Raw genomic sequence first — 24,703 nt, 5'->3', positions numbered from 1 at the left:
ACAGACCCTCTGCAGGGGAAGGGAAATGTGTGTGTGTGTGTTTCTGTGTGTGGATGGGGAGATGTTGGCCTGTGCTCAGGTTTCGGGACAAAGGGCAGAGTGATTCTTCTGTTTGGTGGGATGATAGAAGTGAAGACCAAACAGCCTCTGGGACCGAGGCCAGGCCGACGGTTAGATTCAGACGTTTCATATTTACAGCAAACTGTCTCAGTCAACAGCCAATCTCTATCTCTACATCCATTCAGAACGTTTAAAAAAAGCTTTTAACGGCAGATCTGAGAGGATGTCATTGTTTGACTTTTTAAATCAGATTTTCACCAGTTTTTTAAATTCCTGGGTATCATAATCTTAACATTATTTTCAGTGTGTCTTTGCTCTCTACATTTGAAGACCAGTGAGTTTCCTACAATGTTAAAAATAGCAGTGAGCTACTGTATGATGTTGAGTACAAACGTTCCTTTGTGTTTTCAGTTCAGACAATTCAACTGGTCTCATTAGAAACCAGTTACTTACACTCCAACGGCCGGGAGGGAAAGAGACACTCAAAACTCTAAAAACACTGTGATGTGTTGTTTAGTGGGATCTGAAGACCCCCTGAGGTCCCTCAGAGGGTCCTGACGTAGGGATGTGCAGAGGGCCCAGTATTTGTATTTGTATCTGTATCTGTATTTGTTGAGGCAGCAAAATTATTTGTATTTGTATTTGAATAAAAGTGGAAAAAGGTTTAAAAATCCTGTTTTTGTTTTTATTACGCTTTTAATTTTAGAAAATTAAAGTGCTACAATAAGTGTTCATGAAGTGTGTGTCAGTAGCTCAGCTTTATCTCTGGGGAACACTCCCAACTCGGGGACTGATGTCCAAATTAGGAAATGTGCGTCATGTAGCAGGTGGATGTGACTCCCCTCATTGAGACCTGCTGATAGACGTCACAGCGGAGCAGAGGAGAGACACTGAGATAGCGATGTAACCGACATGCGCTCTGGTATTTGACATGGTTTATTTTTCTTCCTGAAAACAAATAATTTTTGAAATATTTGTATGAAACAAATATTGGTAAAAAAAACCCCCACTATTTGTGCTTTGCTGAATAATGTATTTGTATTTGGGCACGCTCCTATCCTGATGTTTTACTTGCTTAATGATAAATACTTGAAGTCAACCTCCAGTCAAATTTTTCTTCTTATTCTCTTTAGTTGTTCTCTTCTCTGAGCTCAATCTAACATGTCAAGCATGATTTGTGACATCACAACTAGTTTGGGAGTCGATCCAGGTCCAGTATGCAACTCACACAAGTGTGATGTGGAAACTTGAAGTCTCTAATGTACAAACACTGAGAACGGACACAATTCCCAAGCAGTATTTGTTTGTCCTCAAACATGTCTGTAGGTGTATAACGTCTCCCTGCAGTCCGCAATCAGATAGAATTACATCTCATAACTAACTAAAGTCTTTTCTGAGGAAACTAAATCCGATGCTTTTTTAAAACTTGTCAGGACTTGCAGATGTCCTGAGCTTAAAGGAAGAATCGTCCCACCTGTAGCTCCTGCGTGCTGCTGCTCTGCTGCATCTCTGACAGAAGGCTGTCGGCAGCCTCCAGCCAAACTTGGACGCCGTGCAGCTCCTTCCCGAACTTTTCCCTCTCCTCCAGCTCCAGCTTGGCTGTCTCCAAACCCTCCTTGCTCCTCTTCTTCACACTTTGGAAACACACAAACACATAAATCCAGCAATTTATATATGTATAGTTTAATATGTTCAATGTATCTACACTACATCCTTTGTTTCAGTCAGGAGAGCATCACTTGTTACATAAAATCTAACTGTTGTTATGCAATGTCAAAGCGGTCTAGTGTACAAGTCACTTTTTCAATCCCACAGGGTAAAGATAAACTTCACTTTAAACCAGCCTTTAAACAACAACAACATCAACAGACACACAGCTTTGCAGTCTCTTACCCTAAATCCATGACAGTGAAAGTCTTCATTAAGAACAACATCAAAATTAAACTCAAAGACCAGAGTTTAAGAACCATCAGTGTAATCAAATTTAAACACTGCACAACTTCAGAGGTACTGCGGTCTACGTCTGACCCACTTTCCCCTGATTGCTTAGTCAGGCATAGCAGGTGACAGGATTTATGGGTAAATGAGTTTTTGTGCCTAATTTTCTCAATAAAGACTTTACAGGAACAGAGATAGATGACAATATGCAATATGGTTCATACATTTTTATGAATGAGATGTATTTCTATATTCATAAAACTGCAGCACAGTTTGTAGAAAAAGTAACTTAACTTTTTTTTAACTAAAATTTTATAAACTGCTTTTTATCTTGTGTGTTTTAAGTTGGATGTTTCTTTGTGACCAAACGATGAACTTTATCAATACGATGGGATTTTCTAGGGAAACTTAAATTGTACATGTATATTATCCATCATCTATTTTCCAATGCAACTATTCACATAAACTGTTAGTTAATGATGCCATACTAATGTAAGTTAACCAATAAAAGAATATCAAACTTGACTCTCATAGATCTTCTCCAGAAGTCTTCATCAACAGTGATAGATGATGTAAATAAAGTTATGAACTGCAGGTTTAAACAGCATCTCACCTGCTGTACCTGCCCTGCATCGCTTGTAGCTGCTGACAGACTGGAGTGGGAGGGGCCTGCTCCAGGTGGGCGGGGACGCCCAGCAGCCTGGCGATGCGGAGTTCCAGTGCGGACAAAGCGCGATGTTCGCAGTCCAGTCTCTCCTGGTACTGTTCCCAGGAGAGCAGCAGGTCATGAAGCTCCTCAGTGGAGGCCTTCGCCCCCGAGTCGACGGGAAGCTCTGCCTCCACCTGCTGCAGGACGGCAGAGGCCTTCTCCACCTGAGAGCAGGGACCGCAGGATGGTCTTAGCATATTATCACAGAATATTCTTTAACCAGTCGCTGAGATATTTATGCATTTACATGAGAAATCAAGAAACTTGTACTTACACTGTTGGTGATATCGCTCCATTCTGCAATCCTCTGTTTGCTACAAGTTGTCAGCTCCTGTGTGCAGCGACGTAGACTTGATACTCGTTTCCACGCAGCGGCGGCGGCGATCTCCCTGCCTCCACGACAGCTCTGCTGCGGGCACCACTCCATCAGCTCGTCCAGACGCTTCTGCAAAGACTCCACGTCCTCACACAGAGCCTGTACCAGAGAGCCAAGAGGGTCATGACAAATTGAGTGATGAGAGACTTTTCTCAGTTGTTAACCTTGTAGAGAAGCAGTCTGATACGTACTCTGAGCTTTTCGTGTTGGTCGGTGCAGTCAGCAAGACAGGTGACCTTTTGAGAGATTAACTGTGAGAGGCTCTGCTCTGCGCTCTTCACACTCTGGCTGATGTCTTCTTTGCTTTTACTGTATTTTTGGTAATGTTCTGCACACCTGAAAGATGCAAATTTGATCTGTTAATGTACAAGATGATGTATGTACCCACTGACACCTAGAATACTTTCATGTGAGGTTGAGGGATCAGACTTTCATCTTTGAGATTAATACCTGCTGAAAAACTCCAGTTGCACTTGGACCTTTGCCTTGAGCGTGGACATCCTCACCAGGAGCTGGCTCAGAATATTCTCTTTGAGACGCTCTACTTCTTGGGTGGATAAGTAAGGATGAAGGGGAGCCTTGCTCTGGAGAAGGTCCACATGAGTCTGGAAGTGCTGGTCCAGTAAAGCCAAGACCTGCCGGGTCTCCTCCAGCCTTTCAGAGCAGAGTCCGGCTGGGCCCTGCGGCGGCAGCAGAAAGACCTCGGTGTCCCTCAGGAACTGTACTGCTTGTTTAACAGCACAGGTGTAGCTCCTCAAAAACTCCCCGGCCTGAGAGATGTTCTCCTGAAATGTAATTAACAGCACTTGTTAACTTGTTATCATATCAGGGCTGAACCACTTACATCATCTTAGTTTTGCAGTCCATTTTTATCATCATCATTTTATCTAAACTTATCTGGGAATTAAAAGTAAATATTAGCACAAAAATAATTGTTAAATTGTTTTGAAATATTTTGTGAACATACAATTACAGTAATTGTGGCAGGTTCAGGATTTGACAGTTTGGGTAATGGCTTACTGTAGTGATTACTGAGTAAAGTATATAGTCATTGTGTGGTAAAACTTGTTGATGATGTTACCACATGCTCAGATTTCAGCTAATTAAGTCTGAAATTTCATCACTGACGGTAGACGTTGATGGCCAATTAGTGTGAAAATATGACCCTAATTGTAAAAAAAATTTCAACATAACAGTTTGACCTGATGAAGATCTGACTTGGATTGAAATGTTGTCTATTTGAATAAAAATTGTGGTTTAGTGTACAGATGTTACTCTTTTCCTATTGGTGATGTTTTTAATAGCCTTGCACCTACCGACATAAGCTAAAATAAACAAACACAGTGCAGAATTTTCTTTTAGGAAACTCATCACTATTTCTGAATCAGGAGTTTTTCTGCACTAAGTTTTGAAAAGGACTGAGTGTGATCTGGCTTGTTGACTTTGTGTTGAACCACATCCTTACACAAACTTTAGTGGACTTGTCCTTGGAGATGTCTTGGAGTTGAACTTAAAGCAGTCTACATATCATACTCATGTATTATATACTAGGATATAAGTGTTGTTAGACATATAATAATATAGTAAATTAACTTTTAATGGTTCTCTGTGATTGGCCAAACTTCTTAAAGCCTAATTATCAATACCAAAAAACAACAAAAACTTACCATTTGGCAGTCACATTCATGTAACACTGCATTCTTCAAGTCCATCAGATCCTGGGATCCACTTCCTTGTTTGTCTCCTTTCTTTTGCTCTAAAAGCTCCCATGCTCTCATAATTGACTTGACAGTTTTCTTCAAAGACATGATTCTCTTGTATTCCTTATTAATCGCTGTTTCTTTTGGCTCTATCACAGGAAGTGTCTTGAGCTCCTGCTGGGTCGCCCTGAGGGAGGCCTGAGTGACTTTTGTTTCTGTGTTAAGGTCCAGTTCTTTCAGTAGACTCCACTCGATGAAGCTGAGGTTGTTGTAGACCGTCATCTCACAGGTGTTAAGTTTCCCCTCGTTTTGTTTAAGTCTCTGTTGCTCTGTGTTCAGCTGCGAGGGGTAGAGGTCAGCGGAGATCGCCTGGAGTTTGGAGCCAGCCTCCTCACATAGACCTTTGATCAGAGGAAACTGAACAAGGAGCGTCTGACAGATCTTGTACTTCTCCTCCACCTCCCTGCTGTTGTCGTTGCTCTGATGGACCTGCTCCTGAACACTCTCCCTGAGGTCCTCCAGACACTGCCTCGTGTTCAGGTACATCTCGTGATCTCTGGCCTTCATTTGCAAGGTAACCATTTTGCTGTGAATTTCAGAAATGAGTGAGTGCAGTTCCCGTGTCTTTTCCTGAGGAATCCAGGGTTTCAGAAGGTCAACTTGGGCCTTATGTTCCAAAATCGTGTGTTTGAAAGGTTCCAAAGCTTGCAGGGACTCTTTTGTGATTGGGAACCTGTGTTCGCTCAGCTTTACTAACATCTCCATCAGGCTTTTTTCGACTGTGATTAGGTCTTTCTTGCTTGAATCTACAGCCTGGATGAGTTCATCCAGCTCCTTTTTGTTGGCCTCCTCATAGCTGCTAATGGCTCTGATGTTCTTCTGGAGGTTGGTAAGCTTGTCATAAAGCTGGCAGTTCTCTGTGATGCTGAGCTCCGAGGCAATGTCTTTACTCTTGATTAAAAGAGCCTCACAGACAGCGGCCTGCTTCTCAGCCTCAACCAGTGTCTCTTGGATCTGACGAGCTCTGCGATCAAGTTCAGCGGGGCTCCTGAGCTCCCCTTCTGCACTCCTAGAGGCCTCTCTGTGCAGGTGAGCCACAACCCAGGAGTCTAGATCAGCAATCTGCTCTGACAGCTTTTCTCTGGTCTGCAGGCCTGATTCCATCTCTCTCATTGCCGTGGCCAGCTTCTCAGTGGTGGACTTTGAGAGTTCTTCCAGGGATTCCAGAGAGGAGCGCACCATAGGCACCTCCTCAGCCTGATCCAGCTGTGGAAGGAGCTCTGTCACCTCCTCCACCAGTGACTCCAACTGACCCTCTTTGACTATGACCTCAGACTGCAGCTTCTTCAGATCCCTGAGCTGTTGGTGAACCTCCTCAGGTAGAAGAGCCACCCTCTTCCTCCTGCCCTCAATGTCACTCTCTGTCTGCTTAGCCCAGGCAAGGCCATCCTTCGTCACCATGATAATTTTCTCCATGATGGGATTACTGCTGTTGTCAGTTTGGGTGGAAACTAGTTCCTCTGTGTGGCAAAGTTGGTCTTTGACCCTCTGGAGCTCCTGTTGTATCTCGTTTGTTTCCTTCTTCCACTGTGAGCTGAGGAGTAGCGCCTCTGACAGCTGCTGCAAATGGAGATATGTTCGCTGTGCACCTTTAACCTCCGCATTTGCCACCATCAGCTGCTGGGCCTTCTTGCAATTCCACTGAGGAACAGACTTGCCTTCAAAGTCTTTGTCGATTGTTTTCAGGTGTTCCTGCAGATGTGACATTGCCAACAGAAGGCTGCTGGTCTCGTCAGAGTGAACATTTGTGCAATGCAATGACTTCTCCACAGCTCTTTCCAGGCCGTTCCACCCCTCCTGTAGGCGCTTCTGCTCAATCTTTGCAGTTGCTCGCTCAGACCAGCTGAGGTGGGGGCACAACTCGGTATAGGTCACGAGCAACTCCCCGAGCACCGTCCGGTTCTCCTCCATACTTTTCTGTAAGGAACACAGTCGCTCTGCCTCCTTGGAGCTGCTCTCTGCTGGGGACCTGAAAGAAAAACAGTAGAGTCTATAAACCATGTGTTTGGCATTTAGGCTTTGGCAACAGATTATACAAGACATTAGGTATAATGAGGCTGAGTGTGTACCAAGATGCACTTGATTTTTATTTATATTGCCAAGAACACACTGCTAATTTCTTCAATCAGAACATTACAGAGAATGCACAATTTCTAGATTAAAGAGATTAAAGGTTAAAAATTGTATTGTATTTTACATAATCTCTTTAACCACAACCATCAGTTTAGAAAATAAATGGAAACCATTAGACAACAACTCACATTTTCACAGCATCCAGTTCTGCCGTCAGTCTCTCCAGCGTGTCCTTGGCTGCTTGGGTGTGTTTGCAGTAATCGGTCACCAGTTGCAGCTGGGTTTCTTTACTCTGGATGACGGCAAATGCATCCTGGGCAGCAGTGCTCCACCGGTCCTCCATATACTCCAGAGCATCTGTGTTTTCAGCCTCAGCTCCTCTCAGCTGCGAGAGCAACAACACCTGGGCCTGTGCATTCTTCTGACACTCCTGTACTCAGGAAGTACAAGTTAACATAGAAAATTATTAAAAGCTTGTATTTTCATTGCAAATGTTATTTTATGTTGAGATTTTCTGAAACAAGCAGGTACTGATAAGTTTTAGAGGCCCAATTCTGGAGGCATTTTGGCATCACTACCTAGGTTTTGTCAACCTGCTGTCCAACTCCATCAGTATCTACAAATCCAGCAGCTGCAATAACTTATTTTTTATTTGTCTGGTGAGTCATGCAGTCTATCATGTGGAGTCTCACCTGAGCCTCCTCCACCTGCTGGGCCATGGCTGTTGGGTCGAGCTCAGCTGGGCGATTCTTGCAGCTCAGGAGTTTAGAAACCAGCCTGCTAAGTCGATCATCCAGATCATTTGTGGATGTTATCAGAGCCTCTGGAGAATCCTCAAGTGGTTTACCCTTAAGACAGAAAAACAATCTTGCTTTACAACCAATTTAGATAAGAAATAATAAAATAAGAAACTCAATTGAATCTCATTTGTCCTCCTAAATGCATGTAAAATGTGACGATCGATGCACTGAAATATAGCACCCATCAACAGGATTAAAGTTACTACTTTTACCAACTGTGTATTTGTTAATATTGGGGGTATAGCAGTATGTGTATTCATGTTGAACCGTTTGGTACACGATGCTCAGTTACCCTGGCTACCCTGCTCATGTAGTGTCACCTGAATATTGTGTACTATTACACCCCTAGTTAATATACAGCGGAGGCAGGATAACATGACTAGATTCAAACCAGCAACGAGTGACAAAAATGCTCAGTGGTGCAAATCTCATTCAATATTTCTTACACAAGCCCCTACAGATAAGACGTGACCATTTCTAACTTTGTGTTAATATCAGAAAAGACACTATGGCAGACTTAACTCACTAATACCTCAATGAGATGACTGATGGGTCCCGTCCCTGTGAGCTGCTGTATCTCTAAGAAGATGTTCTTCATCGGAGAGTCTGGTATGTCAAGAACTAGTTCTGCAGTCTTCACAACACTTGTTTCTGCAGCAGCTTGGTTTTCCTTTGAGGGAGATTCTTCCACCTGGGTTACCTCACCAGGGGTAATGTCAGCCTGCTGCGATAGTGACACAAAACATCAGTATTAACACTAGAAAATATCTAACATAAGATTGTATACTGTTCAGTTGAACCTTGTGCAACAACTGTATGTACTTTGAATTATATTTTATCTCTTAAGGTGCACCAAGCTATGACTTGTAAGACAATGATATCATATACGAGTTAACTCATATTCCTACAGTACCCTGAAACCTTTAGTAGGACAGGTATAAATGCCTCAGGCTTATATTCTTTGCTTTGTAATGTAAATGTAGAATTGTATGTCACTTGTACAACTGCAATAATAAAGCAAATATTTTCAGAACTCAGCTTTTACAGAAGTTTTAAAGGTAAATGAAGAATGTTATGGAGCAAATGAAAACAAGTAAATGCAGAACCCGAGAGCAATAGAGGATGTAAAACTCTATTTATTCTCTTATTCTTTGGATAATTTTTTGTCTCTCTCCTCAACTTGTCTTTGAATATGTAAAATTATCTTGTATATATATATATTGCACTGTTACTGATACTGCAAACTGGCATGTTTCTTAAGGGAAGAAAAAAAGAAAAAGGGTAGCCTATTAAACACTACAAATATTGATGAGTATCTTCTACTGAAAAATGCAAAATACTGCAATTGTTCTCTGGAATGGTAGTTCACTTGCAGTTCACAGAAGTCAGTCCCCCAAAACAAACAAAACTTACACTTTCTCAAACAATAATTAAAGAAGGCAGATCAGTTCCCCTTGTGTCTTACCTGTGGCAAATCCACGCTTTGAAGCCTCACTTCAGTGGTGGTTGCTGTGGCCATTGGGGGTGGAACATGTTGTGGTTCAAACCTGTCAACTTGTCCCTGTTCCTCTTCCTGAATCATGCTGCTACTGTGCAGTTCTATCTCAGGCTTCTTTGACTTGGCATCAGCAGTAGTCATATATTGGTCTTCAGACACTGTTTGAACTGAGATGTTTGTTTCTTCAGATAAGCTTATTTCTGTAAACGTCTCTGCTTCATGTGGCTGCACTGCTGCAAAACCAGAAGTCTGGGTAACTCCTACGTCGGGCAGGTCTAGGACGAAATATCTCTTCTGAATCTCCGCTGTGTTGCTCCATAAGTGGTCCATGTAATTTGCCCCATACAGAGGGTCAGTAGACTCGAGAGGTGGTTGTGTTTGAGGCACTGTACTTCTCTCTGTAGACTGGGCAGTGGTTTGTTCTGGGGCCTCTTTGGATCTGTCTTTAGGCTCCTGTAACTCAGAATGTGTAGGTTTAGCCACTTTCTTTTCTGGACTCTCCTGAATGGCATCGATGCCTTCAACCGTAGTTTGACTCTCTATGGTTTGCACTTCTTGAGGGACAGCAGGTGAAACTTTCTCCTTGTAGGAAAGTTCTGGGGAAGCCTTTGGACTTTTTGACTTTCTTTTGGTTGGTGAGAGCTTTCCTTCCTCCACAATAGCAGCTTCAGTTACTCCTGTGATTACCTGGGCAGTTGAAGAGGCTTTCTCACTTTCAGGTTCTTTCCTAGCTTCCTTAGACACCAAATCAGTGGCTCCACCAAGGGCAGAGACCGGCTCCGGAGCTGTGGAAACACCAAGACTTTTTGATTTCCTCTTGGTTGGTATGAGCTTTGTTACTTCCGAAACTACTTCTTCAGTTTGCTCTCTAGAATCAGAAACCGTCTGACTGTCAGACTCTTTCACAATCTCTGATGCCTCTTTGGTAGCAAGTTCTGGGGAAACCTTCAGATCCTTTGACTTTCTTTTGGTTGGTGAGATTTTACCTTTTTCCACAACAGTAATTTCAGTAGGTCTTGTGACCACATCTGGAGTTGAAGAAGGCCTCTGACTGTCAGCTTCCTCCTTTGTCTCTGTTGGCTCTTTTTTAGAAAGTTCGGGAGAAGCCTTTACACTCTTTGATCTTCTTTTGGTTGGCAAGAGCTTTCCTTCTTCCACAATAGCAGCCTCAGTTACCTCTGTGACTACCTGTGCAGTTGAATGAGCTTTCCCACTGTCAGGCTCTTTCATGGTCACCTCCTCAGTAGAAAGTTCTGGAGAACTTTTCAGGCCCTTTGACCTCCTTTTGGTTGGTGAGAGTTTACCTTTTTGCACAACAGTAAATTCAGCTGATCCTGTGACCACATCTGGAGTTGAAGACTCCACATCAGTAGTTCTAACATGGGTAACGACTGGCTCTGAATGTGTGGAAAGGTCAGTAGTCTTGGACTTTCTTCTTGTTGGTACAAGCTTTGTTTCTTTGATAACACTTTTATTTTGATCATTGGAACTCAAAGATTTTTGACCTTCATCTTCGTCCTTTGTCTGTGGTGCCTCAGTGTCAGCAAGTTTAAGAGAAAATTCTGTACTCTTTGACCTTCTCTTGGGTGGTAGAAGCTTTCTTTGTTCCACAACAGCAGTTTCAACTTGCTCTCCACCAAACTCTGGGTGGTCACAACTTTGTGCTGTAATAGGTTCTGGACCATATGTTGGACTTGTTTCAATTTTGATTTGCTCCACAGCAGTACTTTTTGTGTCTTCCATTGTCACAGCAGACTTTAATGTTTTAGCCTCAGTTTGCAAGGAGTCAGCTGAAGCTGACAATTCAGTCTCAACTAAAGTAGATTTGTCTGTTACGGGAATGTTTTGTTGTAGTTTAAGTTGGTTTTTCTCAGCTGAGCGCTTGTTTTTCCGTGGTGGTGCCACCACAGATGTCTTCATCTCCTCTAGATTGCTACGAACGACATCAGATGGCTGAACGTCAGGGTGTTTTTGTTTTTCCCTTTCATCCAGTTCCTTTAATGGAAGGATAAAAATGACATTAATTACTACAGAGGTATAACTGCAGTTGCATGAGATATGTTATAGTAAGGATTTTAGATTGTTTTATTGATTAAAAAACTGGTATGACATCCTGTGATGCACTCAAATACATTTAATTTAAATACCTTTAAGCTTTTGCTGAGAGAAGTCTTCTGCGTGTCTGCTTCTCGGAGCGTCTCTGAACCTTCTCTCACCAGTTTCTCAAACAAGTCCGGTGCCAGACAGTCTGTTAGAAACTGCTGGTGAGAAAGCGCCTCCCGCAAGACAGCCTGCAACTTTTCACCTTCGTCTAATGTCACCTAACACCAGGAGGAAAGAGATGTTGAAGTTTTTGTAGTGATGACAAATCTGTGCGTTTGTGCGTGAAATATTATGTGCAAATGGATCACACGTTGCCAAGTGAGCATAAAAAAGCCACTGATTTGTTCCACAGTGTTAAAATGTTACATCACAAATCCCTAAACTCACAAATCTTTTTAAAGCGGAGAACTTTTGTTGGATTCTTTTCTTTCAATTACTGCATATCTCTGTGTGTATTTCCACCAAACTGGCTGCTTAATTAGTGTAAGATAGCATTAAAAATGTGGGCATGGACTGAATGAATGACACTCTTCATATGTCCAACATCTATCAGCAAGATGCCCCTGAGGTAAACACCCAGCTAACAGGAGAAGAAAAGCTATACATATACTGTATATTACAATCAAAAATGTTACCGAAAGCCGACCTGAAATCACGTATGTACATTATACATAAGTAAAAGTAGATTAAAAAACAGGAACCTGCACAGAAGCGACGGACTCTGATGGCTTGCTGTTTTTCCATTGCTGCAGGGCGTGTAGAGAATCTGTCAGACAGCGAACTGTGTTTGTAGAGCAGGTACCCTGACGCTCACACAGCCTGGACTTCAGACTGTAAACATCAAATCACATTTATTGTTTTGTATGGCATTTGCAGGTATACTAAAATATAAATAAAAATTCAAGAAAAGCAAATCTGAGTAAAATAGAACACAAAATGAACTACTGCAAGAACAAATCATAAAAAAAAACTTTTTCTGACACATTAACTAACAAAAGAAAGATGCATGTGTGGAGTCCTATTGCTGAGTTCAAGAGGCTAGACATCAGATTAGATGTATTATTCTTTAGATGTCTTAAATAGGTTTTAATAAAAGAGAACTCTGTGTTTCCATGTCATTGATCAAGAGCAGAATGACCGGCTGAGGCATGTAAAAATAATTGAAAGCTTAATTGAAATAGAGGAATGCCAGCTGAGAATTTGTCATGTTAAATCTGCTTAAGTGCACAATGTACAGTTTAAAAAGCCCCAGTGGTGAAGTGGACAGATGTGGCTGCGTGCCATGTGTGCAGATCAGGTTTGTATTGGACGATATCTAGAATATATTGGGAATCAAACAAATATGAATTAAAAAAAGTGGTAACAATAGTCCACCCATCTTATCTTTTTGCATTCTTCATTATTTATTGGTGACAGCTTTATTACAATATCATCATTCATCATGGTACCTGTCATGTTGCTGGCATAAAGAATCCACCACGGTGATTATTTCTGCCGGCAGCTCGTTGGCGGCAGGTGCAGACTTCACTTCCTGGTGCAGCTCATGAACTTTCACACCCAAACTTTCCAGTGACTTCTCACAGTTCTAACAGAAGGGGGCAAGAACATCACATAATTAAGTACGTGATATTTGCACAGTCTCATCTGGCAGCTACCAACTCTATTATTCACTAACACACCCCTTTTTTCAGCCCAAATACATCATTCAGTGGTGTAGTTACGTCAGATCATGTGCTTGGATGAATAAAGTAGTAATAACCTGAAGGCTGTGCCAGTGCTGTTGCAGCTGAGTGATGTTGTTCTGTGACTCGCTGTAACTGAGCGCCTGGTCCAGAGATCGGAGCTCCCACTGCAGGGCTGCAGCTCTCTCCTTCAGCTCCTCGGTTCTCTTGGCCAGCTGCTTGTCCAGCTCCTCCAGCTGGGCCTCACAGGCCGTCAGGCGCTGCCTCACCTCCTGTTCTGAGGTGGCGCAAAGGTCATGAAGGTGGCTGACCTCCAGGGTCAGGGCATCTTGACCTCCAGGGGTGCAGAGGCTCAGCAAACTGTCTCTGGCAGAGTCCAGCTCCTTCATCTCCCTCTTCTCCCTGTCCAGTGTCTGGAGTAAAGCCTGGCACCGGGAGAGAGACCGGGAGAACCAGATTATTACAATGCAGTGTCAGCAGTTTTCACATCATTAGAACAAGCTGCTGGCTCAAAGTCAAAGACTTGGGGACAATGGTTAGATTCAGATACGTCCATGATAAGAGCACTCAGCAGGTGCATTATGGACTGTTTAGAACAAGGATGAAATGAGAACAAAAAGGAGACCAAATCAATAGCAAAATGTTCATCTGTTTCACACCAGTTGTCTACTGTATATAATTTAATAACATGGTTTTAATTCTTCAGCTTGTTAAAATAGTCTAGATCATGCCTCACTTAGGTACAGTATGACTTTTGCTGCATGTTAGTGAATAACTGGACATATTCCTCAGTTTGATTCAATGCAACAGGAAATTTTCACTGAGATAAAACTACTGGCTTCTCTCAAGACTCCTACTGTGTTTGTGTTTTATTATCTGACCTTCAGAGTGTTGACAGTGCTGTGCAGACCCTGCCTGTCTGCTGGAGGAGCTCCCAGGCCTTTAACCTGCTCTCTCAGCCAGTCCTGTGCTGCTTCATGCTGCTCTACCAGCTGGGTGCACTGCCTCTCCGTCAGGATTCCCTGCTCCAGGTTAGGTATCGCCTCCTGATGACAAAAGAAGATACTTTTACACACACATGGTAAGTGTAAGATATTTTAGTTTTGAAGGGGAAAAGAAGGGAAACAAAGGGATAAAGGAGGTAGCTGTGCTGAATGATACATTGTTAGCTTTTATCCAGAAGACAAGAGACCACACATGATTGTGTAATGTAACATTGCAGTGGGCAGCATTCACAAATAAAAGGGTCCACCAATAAAAGAGTGTAAAAGATGGTAGACACTTCCATTTTCTATGCTGACTGACACATTATGAATTGCTAAATAAGACATTTCATACCTCTGTAACCAGTGATTACCCACTGATTCATAAGAGTTAACTGAGTCATATTTAGACATATTTACATCAACACAACGGGCTCTGTGATTGGCTGAGAAAGTATTTAATAATCACCACACCCGCTGATCTACAGTCACCTTCACCCAGCCCTTTTGCACGTTGCACTGAAGACACCCACACTGTCTGTGCATTTAAGACCTACCATGCTGCACTTATCATTGCATTTGCAACCAGGGCCCAGCGTGTCAGTACAAATATACGTTTATATTGGGGCAATGGGAAAGAGGAGGCGGAATATGGAGGAATTTTTGGCTCTGTTTTCTGACAGATTTACATGAGATAGTGACACATAAAAGATAAATTGTATATTTTTTCTCTAGGATTACTGTGTATCTTGTCAGTAGAGAGTGATGAACTCACAGTTATCTCTTTGAGCAGAGCAGGGATTGACTCCTCCATAGTTCTCCAAGAGGGATCGGACCAGCTGGGGTCCTGTGTGATCTCAAACATCTCTGTAGCCTGAGGGAGAACAGTTGTAATACAGTGTAGATGTTTTACTCTGATTTTGTGAGCATCTCAACCTAATAACATTTTCCTCATACATTTTTATTCACATTACCTTGGCTTTATTCAAATTATACTAAAACAATACAGGAAAAGTAGGAAATTGAACACTCTGTCCAGTTAGGGCCCTACCTGTTTGTGGAGGTCTGACAGGATGGGGGCCAGGGCTGTGCTCTTGTCCAGCAGGGTCCGAGCCTCTTCCACCACCTGCCTCCGCTCTCCCAGGCCCGGCCAGGGGAAGACACGCGGCAGGTTGGACGTCTGCTTCTGGAGCTCAGCCAGACGGGCCTCAGCCTGGTCTCGCTGGCTGCGACAGGACCCCAGACGCTGCACAACACCCTGCAACTGCCTGATAGATACCAGCAGATGAAACGTTGGAAATTAGAATTAATTCAGTTTTAATTCAACTTTCTGGGAGTTCTAAAAACGGGTTCAATGTTGATAAAAATTCCCTGATTTTTAAGCTCAAACCTCTTTTTTATTAGTGAGCAGTTAATAAAACATTCAGGTCTTCTTGTAGCTAACAAATAAAAGTGTTATCTTTCAGGTGTCAGTCTAATTTTACTAATATTATTTACTTTAAATAGATGGTTAACCTAAATACTGTGAATTTATTGTGTTTTTTAAGGACACTTAGAGCAAGCTTCAGGGTGCTGATCTGAAGCTGAGCCTCACAGTAGAATATGTGATATATGTGAAAGAAAGAAGTAGAGGACATATATAAACGGCTTCCTGTACCTGTGTGTGTCGTCAGCAGCCTGCAGGACTGTCCTCCACTGCTCTTCTGTGTCTCTGACCTTCTCCTGAACCTCCAGTTTCTTGTCCTCCTCCAGCTCCTCGTGGTCACACAGACTCTGTGCTCGTCTCTTCAGCTCCATCATTTGAGTCTCACCGTTCGACTTGGAGCTCAAGATGGCCTGAGGACAAAACCAAAAAAACAGTTTTTCAATATTTATATACTGAATCAATATCCACCATTAGAATAATGTATCTACCTGTATTTCAAAATGGTGACTAATTAATCATGTACATGGTATTTTGGAATAAAACACTGTATAATTAAGTAAAAACTCCTATTCTATGTTTTACCTGTGTTACGTTCAGCCTGTCCTCTATCTGAGCCTGGCTGCCCTGAGTACCACTACCATTGGAGTCGGCCCGTTGCTGCAGCTCTTCAACCCAGGTTTTAGTGCTCCTTGCTTGGGTATGGAAGGCTTCCAGCTCTCTGGAGAGTGAGTATTGGATCTCAGCTTTTTTCAGAGCGTTCTCAGCCGTCTGCAGGATCGTCGTCCACTGCTCTTCTGAGTCTTTTACTCTCTGCTGAGCCTCTTGTCTCTTGCTCTCTTCCAGGTCGTCTCGGTCACACAGAGTCCGGCTTTGTCTCCTCAGCTCTGCTAGCTTGGAGTCTCCCACAGGTTTGGAGCTCAGGATGGTCTGAGGATAAAACAAAAATCTTAGTTATGTCTTTGTTTTATTAAACTTTGAGGTTACAAAGCATTTTATTAACAAAAGAAACACCGTAAATGGTTTTGGGCAGTATATATTTTTTTTATCATTGTTTGATCAGCTGATTGTGTTTTTTATTAGCCGTTTGGTTGATAACATGTCTTAATATTGTGCTCATTTCCTAAAGCCCAAATAACTTCTCACATCAACAGCTAAAAACTCCAAAATGATCAATTGACTATCACATAAGACAAAGAGGAACATCAAATCCTCCTAATTCAGGAGCTGCAAATAGAAAATGTTTGATTTTCATTGTTTGTAAAATGACAATTTTTTAGATTATTTGATTATTTAAGCATTTGTAGATTTTCTGTTAATCAATTAACTGATTAATCAACTAATTATTTCAGCTCTAAAAAGACAGAGAAAATATAATATAACTATGGAAGAGTACGTATAAGAGAGAATGTAAGAATTTATACCAAAGCACTTAATCTTGTCTGACAAAATAAACTCAATGCTCAAGTAAATCCTGTCAGTTGAAGTGAAATTGATTCAGTGGGCTGCAAAGTCCAAACCTCTGTTAGTAACATAGTTACAGATAAAACAAAATGATCCAATATGAACTTGATCCAGGATCAGTTTCACCACCAAATATCCTGGAAATATACTCCTGACATTTTGATGACAAGAGAAACCAACAAGGGCAAAAACGTACTTACTTTACAACTAAGAAATTATATTTATTTAGTTTGTGCACAACTAAAGGCAAATAAAAAACAGATACATGCTAAAGGTAGACAAAGCTCCACAACGTCATGCTTGTAAGCCAAAGTTACATTTTAATGTGTATTAGTTTGCACAGGTGTGTTATGTTTGGATGTTTTAACATTCAGTCAAACCCTTTAATGTTGAAACTGACCTGTGCAGTGTTTATTGTCTGTTCAGGATCTGTGTGACTGTCCAGAGAGATGAGGCGCTGCTGCCTCTCTTCCAGCCAGACTCTGGTGTTTTCTCTCAGGGCTTCATAGATCATCAGCTGAGTCTCCATAGCGCACCGCTTCTCAGCCTGATCCAGTGCCTTTTTAGCATCCCGCAGGATTCTCAACCACTTCTCCTCAACGTCTTTCGCTGTCTGCTGAACCTCTTGTCTCTTGTCTTCCTCGAGGTCCTGACTGCATAAACTCTGGCCTTGTCTCTTCAGCTGCTGGAGCTTGGAGTCTCCCTCAGGCTTGCAGCTTGTAATAGCCTGGGGATAAAATGATAGAAGTCATATCAAGAAGGTACAAGTTGTTTTACCTGAGTTCAGCTGTGAACACAGTCTGTCAAATCAACAGCATTATTGTTTGGTTGGGGCACAAACCTACATACTCAGGTCAGTAAAGCATATGACTGACTAAAAAACACTAACCCAACAGTCCACAAATGATATTGTGGTTCACTATTTATATATCGAGCACACACAGAGCAACATTACCATACATTTGGAGTTGTGTTTGTGTCCACCTGATGAATTAAAGCCTAAAATTCACTCTTCTTTTAGCACTGGTTTGGTCTCCACCAACAAATATCTGGATTATTAGCTGCTAAATGCTCCAATATGTTCACCAGTTAGTCTTTAACTTTGTCTGCCTGCTGTTTGGTGCTGGGTAAGTAGTTTACAGTATCTTTATCAGAGCTTGTTTCCTGAAAACAGCTGTCTGCTGCTGCAAATGCTGAGACTGAACTATGCAGTACATACAGTAAATGTGCTGTATAATCGAAACAATGAGCTAAAGGAGGCTAAAAGAGCTCTTACTGGGAGCTGAATTGGTGATCAAATCATTAAAAAAACCCACCTTTCTTATCAATGCATCTTTGTGCCACCAAAGGATGTCATTTCTCGCTGTAACATGATGCACACTCCTCCTGACCTGTCCGCTCACCTGTGCTGCTTGCAGTCTGTCCTCAGCTTTGGTTTGGCTGCTCAGTGACTCCAGTCGTTGTTGGAGGTCTGTGAGCCAGTGGCCGGTGTCCTGATGACAGGTGTTAAATTCTCTCAGCTGAAAAGAAAAATATACCAAATTAAATAATGAGGTGGTTAAAAATGGCTCCATGAAAACCAAGTGTCTTTAGTAATTTATTGCATTAAATCAAAAAAGCATCTGACATTAATATTTATTAATTAAATATATTCAAAGTCGTCTAAACTCACACTTTATTGTTGCAGGTAGTATTATTATTTTTATGTACATTTTCTATCCATTAGCACATCCCTACATGTATGACAACATTTTTCTTCCATTGCACTTACTATTCAATACTACATGCACTTTGATGTCTTTTAATTGTATTTGTGTTTATTGTGTTCTTGGAGCACTGAAGCAGAGCTGCAATTATTTATCGATCGACAGAAAATTGGGCAACTATTCTGATAATCAAATAATCATTTCAGTCATTTTTTAAGCAAAAACGCCAAACATTTGCTGATTCCAGCTTCTAAAATATGAGGATTTTATGTTTTTCTTTGTCTTCTGTGATGGCGAGCTGAATGTCTTTGGGTTTTGAACTATTGTTCGGACAAAAAAAGACATTTAAAGACATGAGCCTCGGCATCAGCCTCGCCTTAGTTGAAATTTTCACTATTTTTGACATTTTATAGACCAAATTCGGCAGATAAGTCAATGAAAATAATCATTAGTTGGAGCCTACAATTTTGTTCCCCTGTATACTGAGTATTGTACATGCAGAAAATGACTTAATTCTACCTTGACCTTGATCAGGTTTCAGGATGTTTCATAGGTTGGTTATGAGCCATTTTATTTGATAAAGGACGAGCCCCCGCAATTCATAAAAACTGTAACAACTGTCAAAAAAGTTAACACTGAGCTCTCTCACCTCCATCTTTCTCCTCTCAGTGTCCTGGGTGATCTCAACTTGTGCAGCTGCCTCCATTTGTTTAGCAGCATGCAGGAGAGCCCTCCACTCCTCCTCTGTGTCTCTGACTGTCTGCTGAACTTGGAGTTTTCTCCTCTCCTCAACATCCTGATGGTCACACAGACTCTGGCCTCGCCTCCTCAGGTTGTTCACCATACAATCACCGTCAGGTTTGGAGCTCAAGATAGTCTGGTGACAAAAAAAACAACAATATTCAATAAATACAATAGTTCATTCATCCAGAACTAAAAAACAACCAAGTGATTGACAAACACACAGGATGGTAAATATGGATTGGGAGACTAATGACCACCAAGATACAAGTAAAATATCAAAATTAAAAGAATGTGACTTGTAATATGAAAATAAAATGAACAAATAAATACTTAATGATAATAATAGATTTGGAAAAAACTGATTTGATAAAACCTACTTTAAAATAATTAATTGAATAAGACGACCTATTATGATGGAGAGGAAATCGAGGCTGCAATGCTCTTAGCTATTCTTAGATTTTTATATCCAGTGAGGCCAGATATGTTATGTTTGTCCTGCAGGCAGCATTTAATATGTTGCTGAGATTCTGGCCTCTGAAACTCTTGTTGTTCTCTGTACTTTCCATTCAAACAATGTTCCCCACTAACTTGTATTTCAGAACACTATCAATCCCCATTAGTTCTACAGTTCCCAGCATTAGGGTCACCTTAAAGTGACTCTTAATATCTCGTATATCTTGTTAAATCCAACTTATCAATCACATTGCTACTATAATATCAGTGAATTCAGACAGACCTCAGCTGTGTCACATCTTTCTTCAGGTGGTGTTTGACTGCCCACAAACTGTAGCTGCTGTTGGTGGTCTCTGATCCAGGACTGAGTGTTTTGACTCTGACTGTCGAAGTCGTCTGAAAGACTTCGGAGTTCTGCCTGTTTGGCGGCTTGCAGGACTGTTTTCCACTGCTGCTCGGTGTCTTTTACCAGCTGCTCAATCTCAGGTTTCCTGCTCTCCTCCAGCTGCTTGCACAGACGTTCTCCTTGTGTCTTCAGGTCAAGCACATTGGATTCTCCCTCAAGTTTGGAAGTCAAAACAGCCTAAAGGTGAAGACAGATAAATGACAGTGAAGGTACTTAAAGTACTTAAAGGTAAGCCAGTTAAATGAACTTAAAGGTAAAAAGTTGCTCTTGACTTTACTCCAACAATTAAGTTGTTACTTGTAAAAACTACAGGGTCATTAATCAATCAAACATGATGTAGGACATTTTGTTTAAAAAGCAATTCAGTGTTCTTCATACAATGAACTGAAAGCCATGTGATATCCAGGTGTAAGATATAAGCATTTATAAATTTTATCATCCAATCCGCTGTTTGAAAATGGTTCCACTAGTATCTCAGTAGGATTGAGGAGGCAATACAATGAAAAAACAGATATCTGGGAAAACTTTAGCTTATAGCCAGCAAAAAAGCTATAAAAGGGGAATGGTGTAAAGCTGATCCTCCATGGAAAGAGCAATGATTTGGAATTGTCTGGGATATTTACTCAGTGGAAAAGTTGACCTACCTGCTGGGAGTTAAAGGGAAATATTTTTGACAATAACTGGAAAAAGTGGATCATTTATATTTCACATTTAGCTTTTGGGATATGGAATAACTGGAAATTTGAGAGTGTATTCATGTCTGAGTTGCCATTGGCAACTACGTGTTTAATGTTATATCATGTGTGTGCTTATGCTGTTGTGTCTAGATCTGAAAAACCAATGAAAATTAAAATATTAGAATTTAGAAAATGGTTCCAATAACACTGGCAAAGTGACAAAAACTTTCACAAAAATACAACACTGAAACCAAATCATAATTTCTGATTACAGACGCTTTACTACTTGAGACTTTCAATCCAATCCTTACTTATAAACTCACCTGTGCGGTCTTTAACCTTTCTTCAAATGGCACATGACTACCGAGGGACAACAGCTTCTGCTTCTGCTCTCTGATCCAGGACTGGATGCTTTCATTGCTGCTCTTGAAGGCAACAAATTCTCTTTCAGTGGTGGCTTCGGTCTCTGCATGGTTGACAACCTCCTTGGCAACATGCAGGACTGTCCTCCACTGCTCCTGAGTGTGTCTCACTGCTTCCTGAACCTCTCGTCTCCGGCACTCATCCAAGTCCTGGTTGTCACATAGACTCTGGCATCGTCCCTTCAGGTCCTCGAGCTTTGATTCTCCGTCAGGCTTGGAGCTCAGGATAGCCTAAAGAGAACAAATATCCCTTTAGGTGACCACTTTGTCTTGATTTTCTAAAACAAGTGTTCACCAGACATTCTCTACAACACACAGCAACCTTCAACAATCATTCTAAACTCACTTGTGCAATCTGTAGCTTTTCTTCAACTTGCATGTGACCACCAAGAGACTGCAGATTCTGATCCAGGTCTCTGATCCAGGACTGGACACTTTCATTCTGGGTTTTGAAAGCATCCAGGTCTTTGTCTAAAAGTCCTTGTGTCTCTGCCTTGTTTAGAGCCTCCTCAGCAACTTGCAGGACTGTCTTCCACTGCTCCTCCGTGTGTCTCACTGCTTCCTGAACCTCTTGTCTCCGGCATTCATCCAAGTCCGGGTTGTCACATAGACTCTGGCATTGTCCCTTCAGGTCCTGGAGCTTTGATTCTCCGTCAGCCTTGGAGCTCAGAGTAGCCTAAAGAGAACAAATATCCCTTTAGGTAAATACTTTGCCTTGATCTTCAAAAACAAGTGTTCACAAGACATTCTCTACGACACACCACAACCTTCAACAATCATTCCTAACTCACTTGTGCAATCTGTCGCTTTTCTTCAACTTGCATGTGACCATCAATAGACTGCAGGTTCTGATCCAGGTCTCTGATCCAGGACTGGACACTTTCATTCTGGGTTTTGAAAGCGTCCAGGTCTTTGTCTAAAAGTCCTTGTGTCTCTGCCTTGTTGAAAGACTCCTCAGCAACCTGCAGGACTGTCCTCCACTGCTCCTCCGTGTGTCTCACTGCTTCTTGAACCTCTTGTCTCCGGCATTCATCCAAGTCCTGGTTGTCACATAGACTCTGGCAGCGTCCCTTGAGGTCCTGGAGCTTTGATTCTCCATCAGCCTTGGAGCTCAGAGTAGCCTAAAGAGAACAAATATCCCTTTAGGTGAATACTTTGCCTTGATCTTCAAAAACAAGTGTTCACAAGACATTCTCTACGACACACCACAACCTTCAACAATCATTCTAAACTCACTCGTGCAATCTGTCGCTTTTCTTCAACTTGCATGTGACCACCAAGAGACTGCAGGTTCTGATCCAGGTCTCTGATCCAGGACTGGACACTTTCATTCTGGGTTTTGAAAGCGTCCAGGTCTTTGTCTAAAAGTCCTTGTGTCTCTGTCTTGTTGACAGCCTCCTCAGCAACTTGCAGGACTGTCTTCCACTGCTCCTCTGTGTGTCTCACTGCTTCCTGAACGTCTTGTCTCCGGCGTTCATCCAAGTCCTGGTTGTCACATAGACTCTGGCATCGTCCCTTCAGGTCCTGGAGCTTTGATTCTCCATCAGGCTTGGAGTTCAGAGTAGCCTAAAGAGAACAAATATCCCTTTAAGTGAATACTTTGGCTTGATCTTCTAAAACAAGTGTTCACAAGACATTCTCTACGACACACCACAACCTTCAACAATCACTCTAAACTCACTTGTGCAATCTGTCGCTTTTCTTCAACTTGCATGTGACCACCAAGAGACTGCAGGTTCTGATCCAGATCTCTGATCCAGGACTGGACACTTTCATTCTGGGTTTTGAAAGCGTCCAGGTCTTTGTCTAAAAGTCCTTGTGTCTCTGCCTTGTTGAGAACCTCCTCAGCAACCTGCAGGACTGTCCTCCACTGCTCCTCTGTGTGTCTCACTGCTTCCTGAACGTCTCGTCTCTGGCATTCATCCAAGTCCTGGTTGTCACATAGACTCTGGCAGCGTCTCTTCAGGTCCTGGAGCTTTGACTCTCCGTCAGCCTTGGAGTTCAGAGTAGCCTAAAGAGAACAAATATCCCTTTAGGTGACCACTTTGCCTTGATCTTCAAAAACAAGTGTTCACAAGACATTCTCTACAACACAACGCAACCTTCAACAATCATTCTAAACTCACTTGTGCAATCTGTAGCTTCTTTTCAATTTGCATGTGACCACCAAGAGACTGGAGGTTCTGATCCTGGTCTCTGATCCAAGACTGGACACTTTCATTCTGGGTTTTGAAAGAGTCCAGGTCTTTGTCTAGAAGTTCTTGTGTCTCTGCCTTGTTGAGAGCCTCCTCAGCAGCCTGCAGGACTCTCCTCCACTGCTCCTCTGTATCCTTGACTGACTGATGGACTTCTTGTTTCTTGCTCTCCTCCAGGTCCTTGTGCTCACACAGAGTCTGGCTTTGTCTTCTCAGGTTGTTCACCATAGAGTCTCCCTCGGGTTTGGAACTCAGGATGGCCTGGTGTCAAAAAAGGGATAATTATGAAAACGTTTGGAAAGAAAAATATTTTTAGATATGTTAGCAGTGTGGCTCTAGGAATTGCAAATTTCTGTCAGTCTGTTGGTCAAACAGTTTTGTCTAAGATTGAAATATTGCAAAAAGTCTTGGATGGATTGACATAAAATTTTGGTCAGACATTTACGGCCCCCAGAGGATGAATTCTAATAACTTTGGTGGTATCCTGATTTTTCATCTCATGCAACCAACAAGTTCAAATTTCTTTTTGTCCAACGATTCAGTTCATGAAGAGATACCTCTAAAACTAACGACTGAATTTTGATCAGAGATTTGAGATTGAATACATGATAGAGAGCTCAATAACATATGAACTCTGTGTGAGACTGGCTAGGTTGAATTTAGTCTCATCAGTGTGTTCCCCTCTTGTTCCTGTCTTGTTTTCTGTCCTGGTACATGCAGATTAGCTTATAAATTTGGACATTTTAATGTCCAAATCTACACTAAAAAGATAGTTTTTTGGTTCTAAGAAATCAGAAAGAGAAAAAAAACAGCACAATTTGTTCAAAGGCTATAGAGGTTATTACTTTTTTAATATCTACATATACTGATGTCAGTCATATTGGATTTAAACTCCTCTCACTGACCTGTGCTTTTTGTTTCATCTCTTCTGTCTGGGAATCTCTGCCAAGAGAGGTGAGGGGTTGCAGGAGGTCTTTGAGCCAGGTCCTGGTGCTCTCAGCCTGGGTATTAAACTTCTCAAACTCTCCCTCCAGGGCGCTCTGGGCCTCTGCCTGCGTCTGCAGCTTGGACTCCAGGTTTTGGTACCGCTGTATCAGGTTGTCTCCTTCCTTCAGGATGCTGTCAGCTCTGACGCCTTGTCTGCGTACTGATACTAACAGCTCGCTGAGGGTGTCGGCTCTTTGACTGTGACATGGAAAAAGAAAAAGTAGAAAGAAAAAAATAGCATATG

The 24,703-nt window shown here is 42.0% G+C and overlaps 1 protein-coding gene across 6 annotated transcripts in view; it reads right to left on the bottom strand.

The window, feature by feature from the left end:
• The window catches only part of syne2b (spectrin repeat containing, nuclear envelope 2b), a 167,165-nt gene that overhangs the window by 91,853 nt on the left and 50,609 nt on the right, over positions 1–24,703 (bottom strand). For 5 of the 6 annotated variants that reach the window (XM_067614887.1, XM_067614886.1, XM_067614890.1 and 2 more), the window contains 30 exons: positions 24,378–24,657; positions 23,404–23,733; positions 22,959–23,288; positions 22,514–22,843; positions 22,069–22,398; positions 21,624–21,953; positions 21,179–21,508; positions 20,056–20,355; positions 19,225–19,452; positions 18,273–18,389; positions 17,270–17,596; positions 15,991–16,335; positions 15,640–15,818; positions 15,034–15,250; positions 14,758–14,856; positions 13,881–14,045; positions 13,077–13,424; positions 12,766–12,902; positions 12,019–12,148; positions 11,362–11,535; positions 9,182–11,209; positions 8,249–8,440; positions 7,609–7,764; positions 7,105–7,346; positions 4,751–6,812; positions 3,534–3,868; positions 3,275–3,419; positions 2,982–3,182; positions 2,612–2,871; positions 1,535–1,694 (listed from right to left, as the gene is read on the bottom strand). In XM_067614887.1, the coding sequence (XP_067470988.1) occupies positions 1,535–1,694; positions 2,612–2,871; positions 2,982–3,182; positions 3,275–3,419; positions 3,534–3,868; positions 4,751–6,812; positions 7,105–7,346; positions 7,609–7,764; positions 8,249–8,440; positions 9,182–11,209; positions 11,362–11,535; positions 12,019–12,148; positions 12,766–12,902; positions 13,077–13,424; positions 13,881–14,045; positions 14,758–14,856; positions 15,034–15,250; positions 15,640–15,818; positions 15,991–16,335; positions 17,270–17,596; positions 18,273–18,389; positions 19,225–19,452; positions 20,056–20,355; positions 21,179–21,508; positions 21,624–21,953; positions 22,069–22,398; positions 22,514–22,843; positions 22,959–23,288; positions 23,404–23,733; positions 24,378–24,657 (10,807 nt within the window). The remainder of the gene's footprint in view (positions 1–1,534; positions 1,695–2,611; positions 2,872–2,981; positions 3,183–3,274; positions 3,420–3,533; positions 3,869–4,750; positions 6,813–7,104; positions 7,347–7,608; positions 7,765–8,248; positions 8,441–9,181; positions 11,210–11,361; positions 11,536–12,018; positions 12,149–12,765; positions 12,903–13,076; positions 13,425–13,880; positions 14,046–14,757; positions 14,857–15,033; positions 15,251–15,639; positions 15,819–15,990; positions 16,336–17,269; positions 17,597–18,272; positions 18,390–19,224; positions 19,453–20,055; positions 20,356–21,178; positions 21,509–21,623; positions 21,954–22,068; positions 22,399–22,513; positions 22,844–22,958; positions 23,289–23,403; positions 23,734–24,377; positions 24,658–24,703) is intronic. The other variant, XM_067614888.1, reaches the window with a different exon arrangement.

This window comes from Thunnus thynnus, chromosome 16 (assembly GCF_963924715.1).
Source record: "Thunnus thynnus chromosome 16, fThuThy2.1, whole genome shotgun sequence".
NCBI lineage: Eukaryota > Metazoa > Chordata > Actinopteri > Scombriformes > Scombridae > Thunnus > Thunnus thynnus.
Note: the sequence above shows the minus strand (reverse complement) of the source record. Positions and strands in the feature narration are given on the sequence as shown.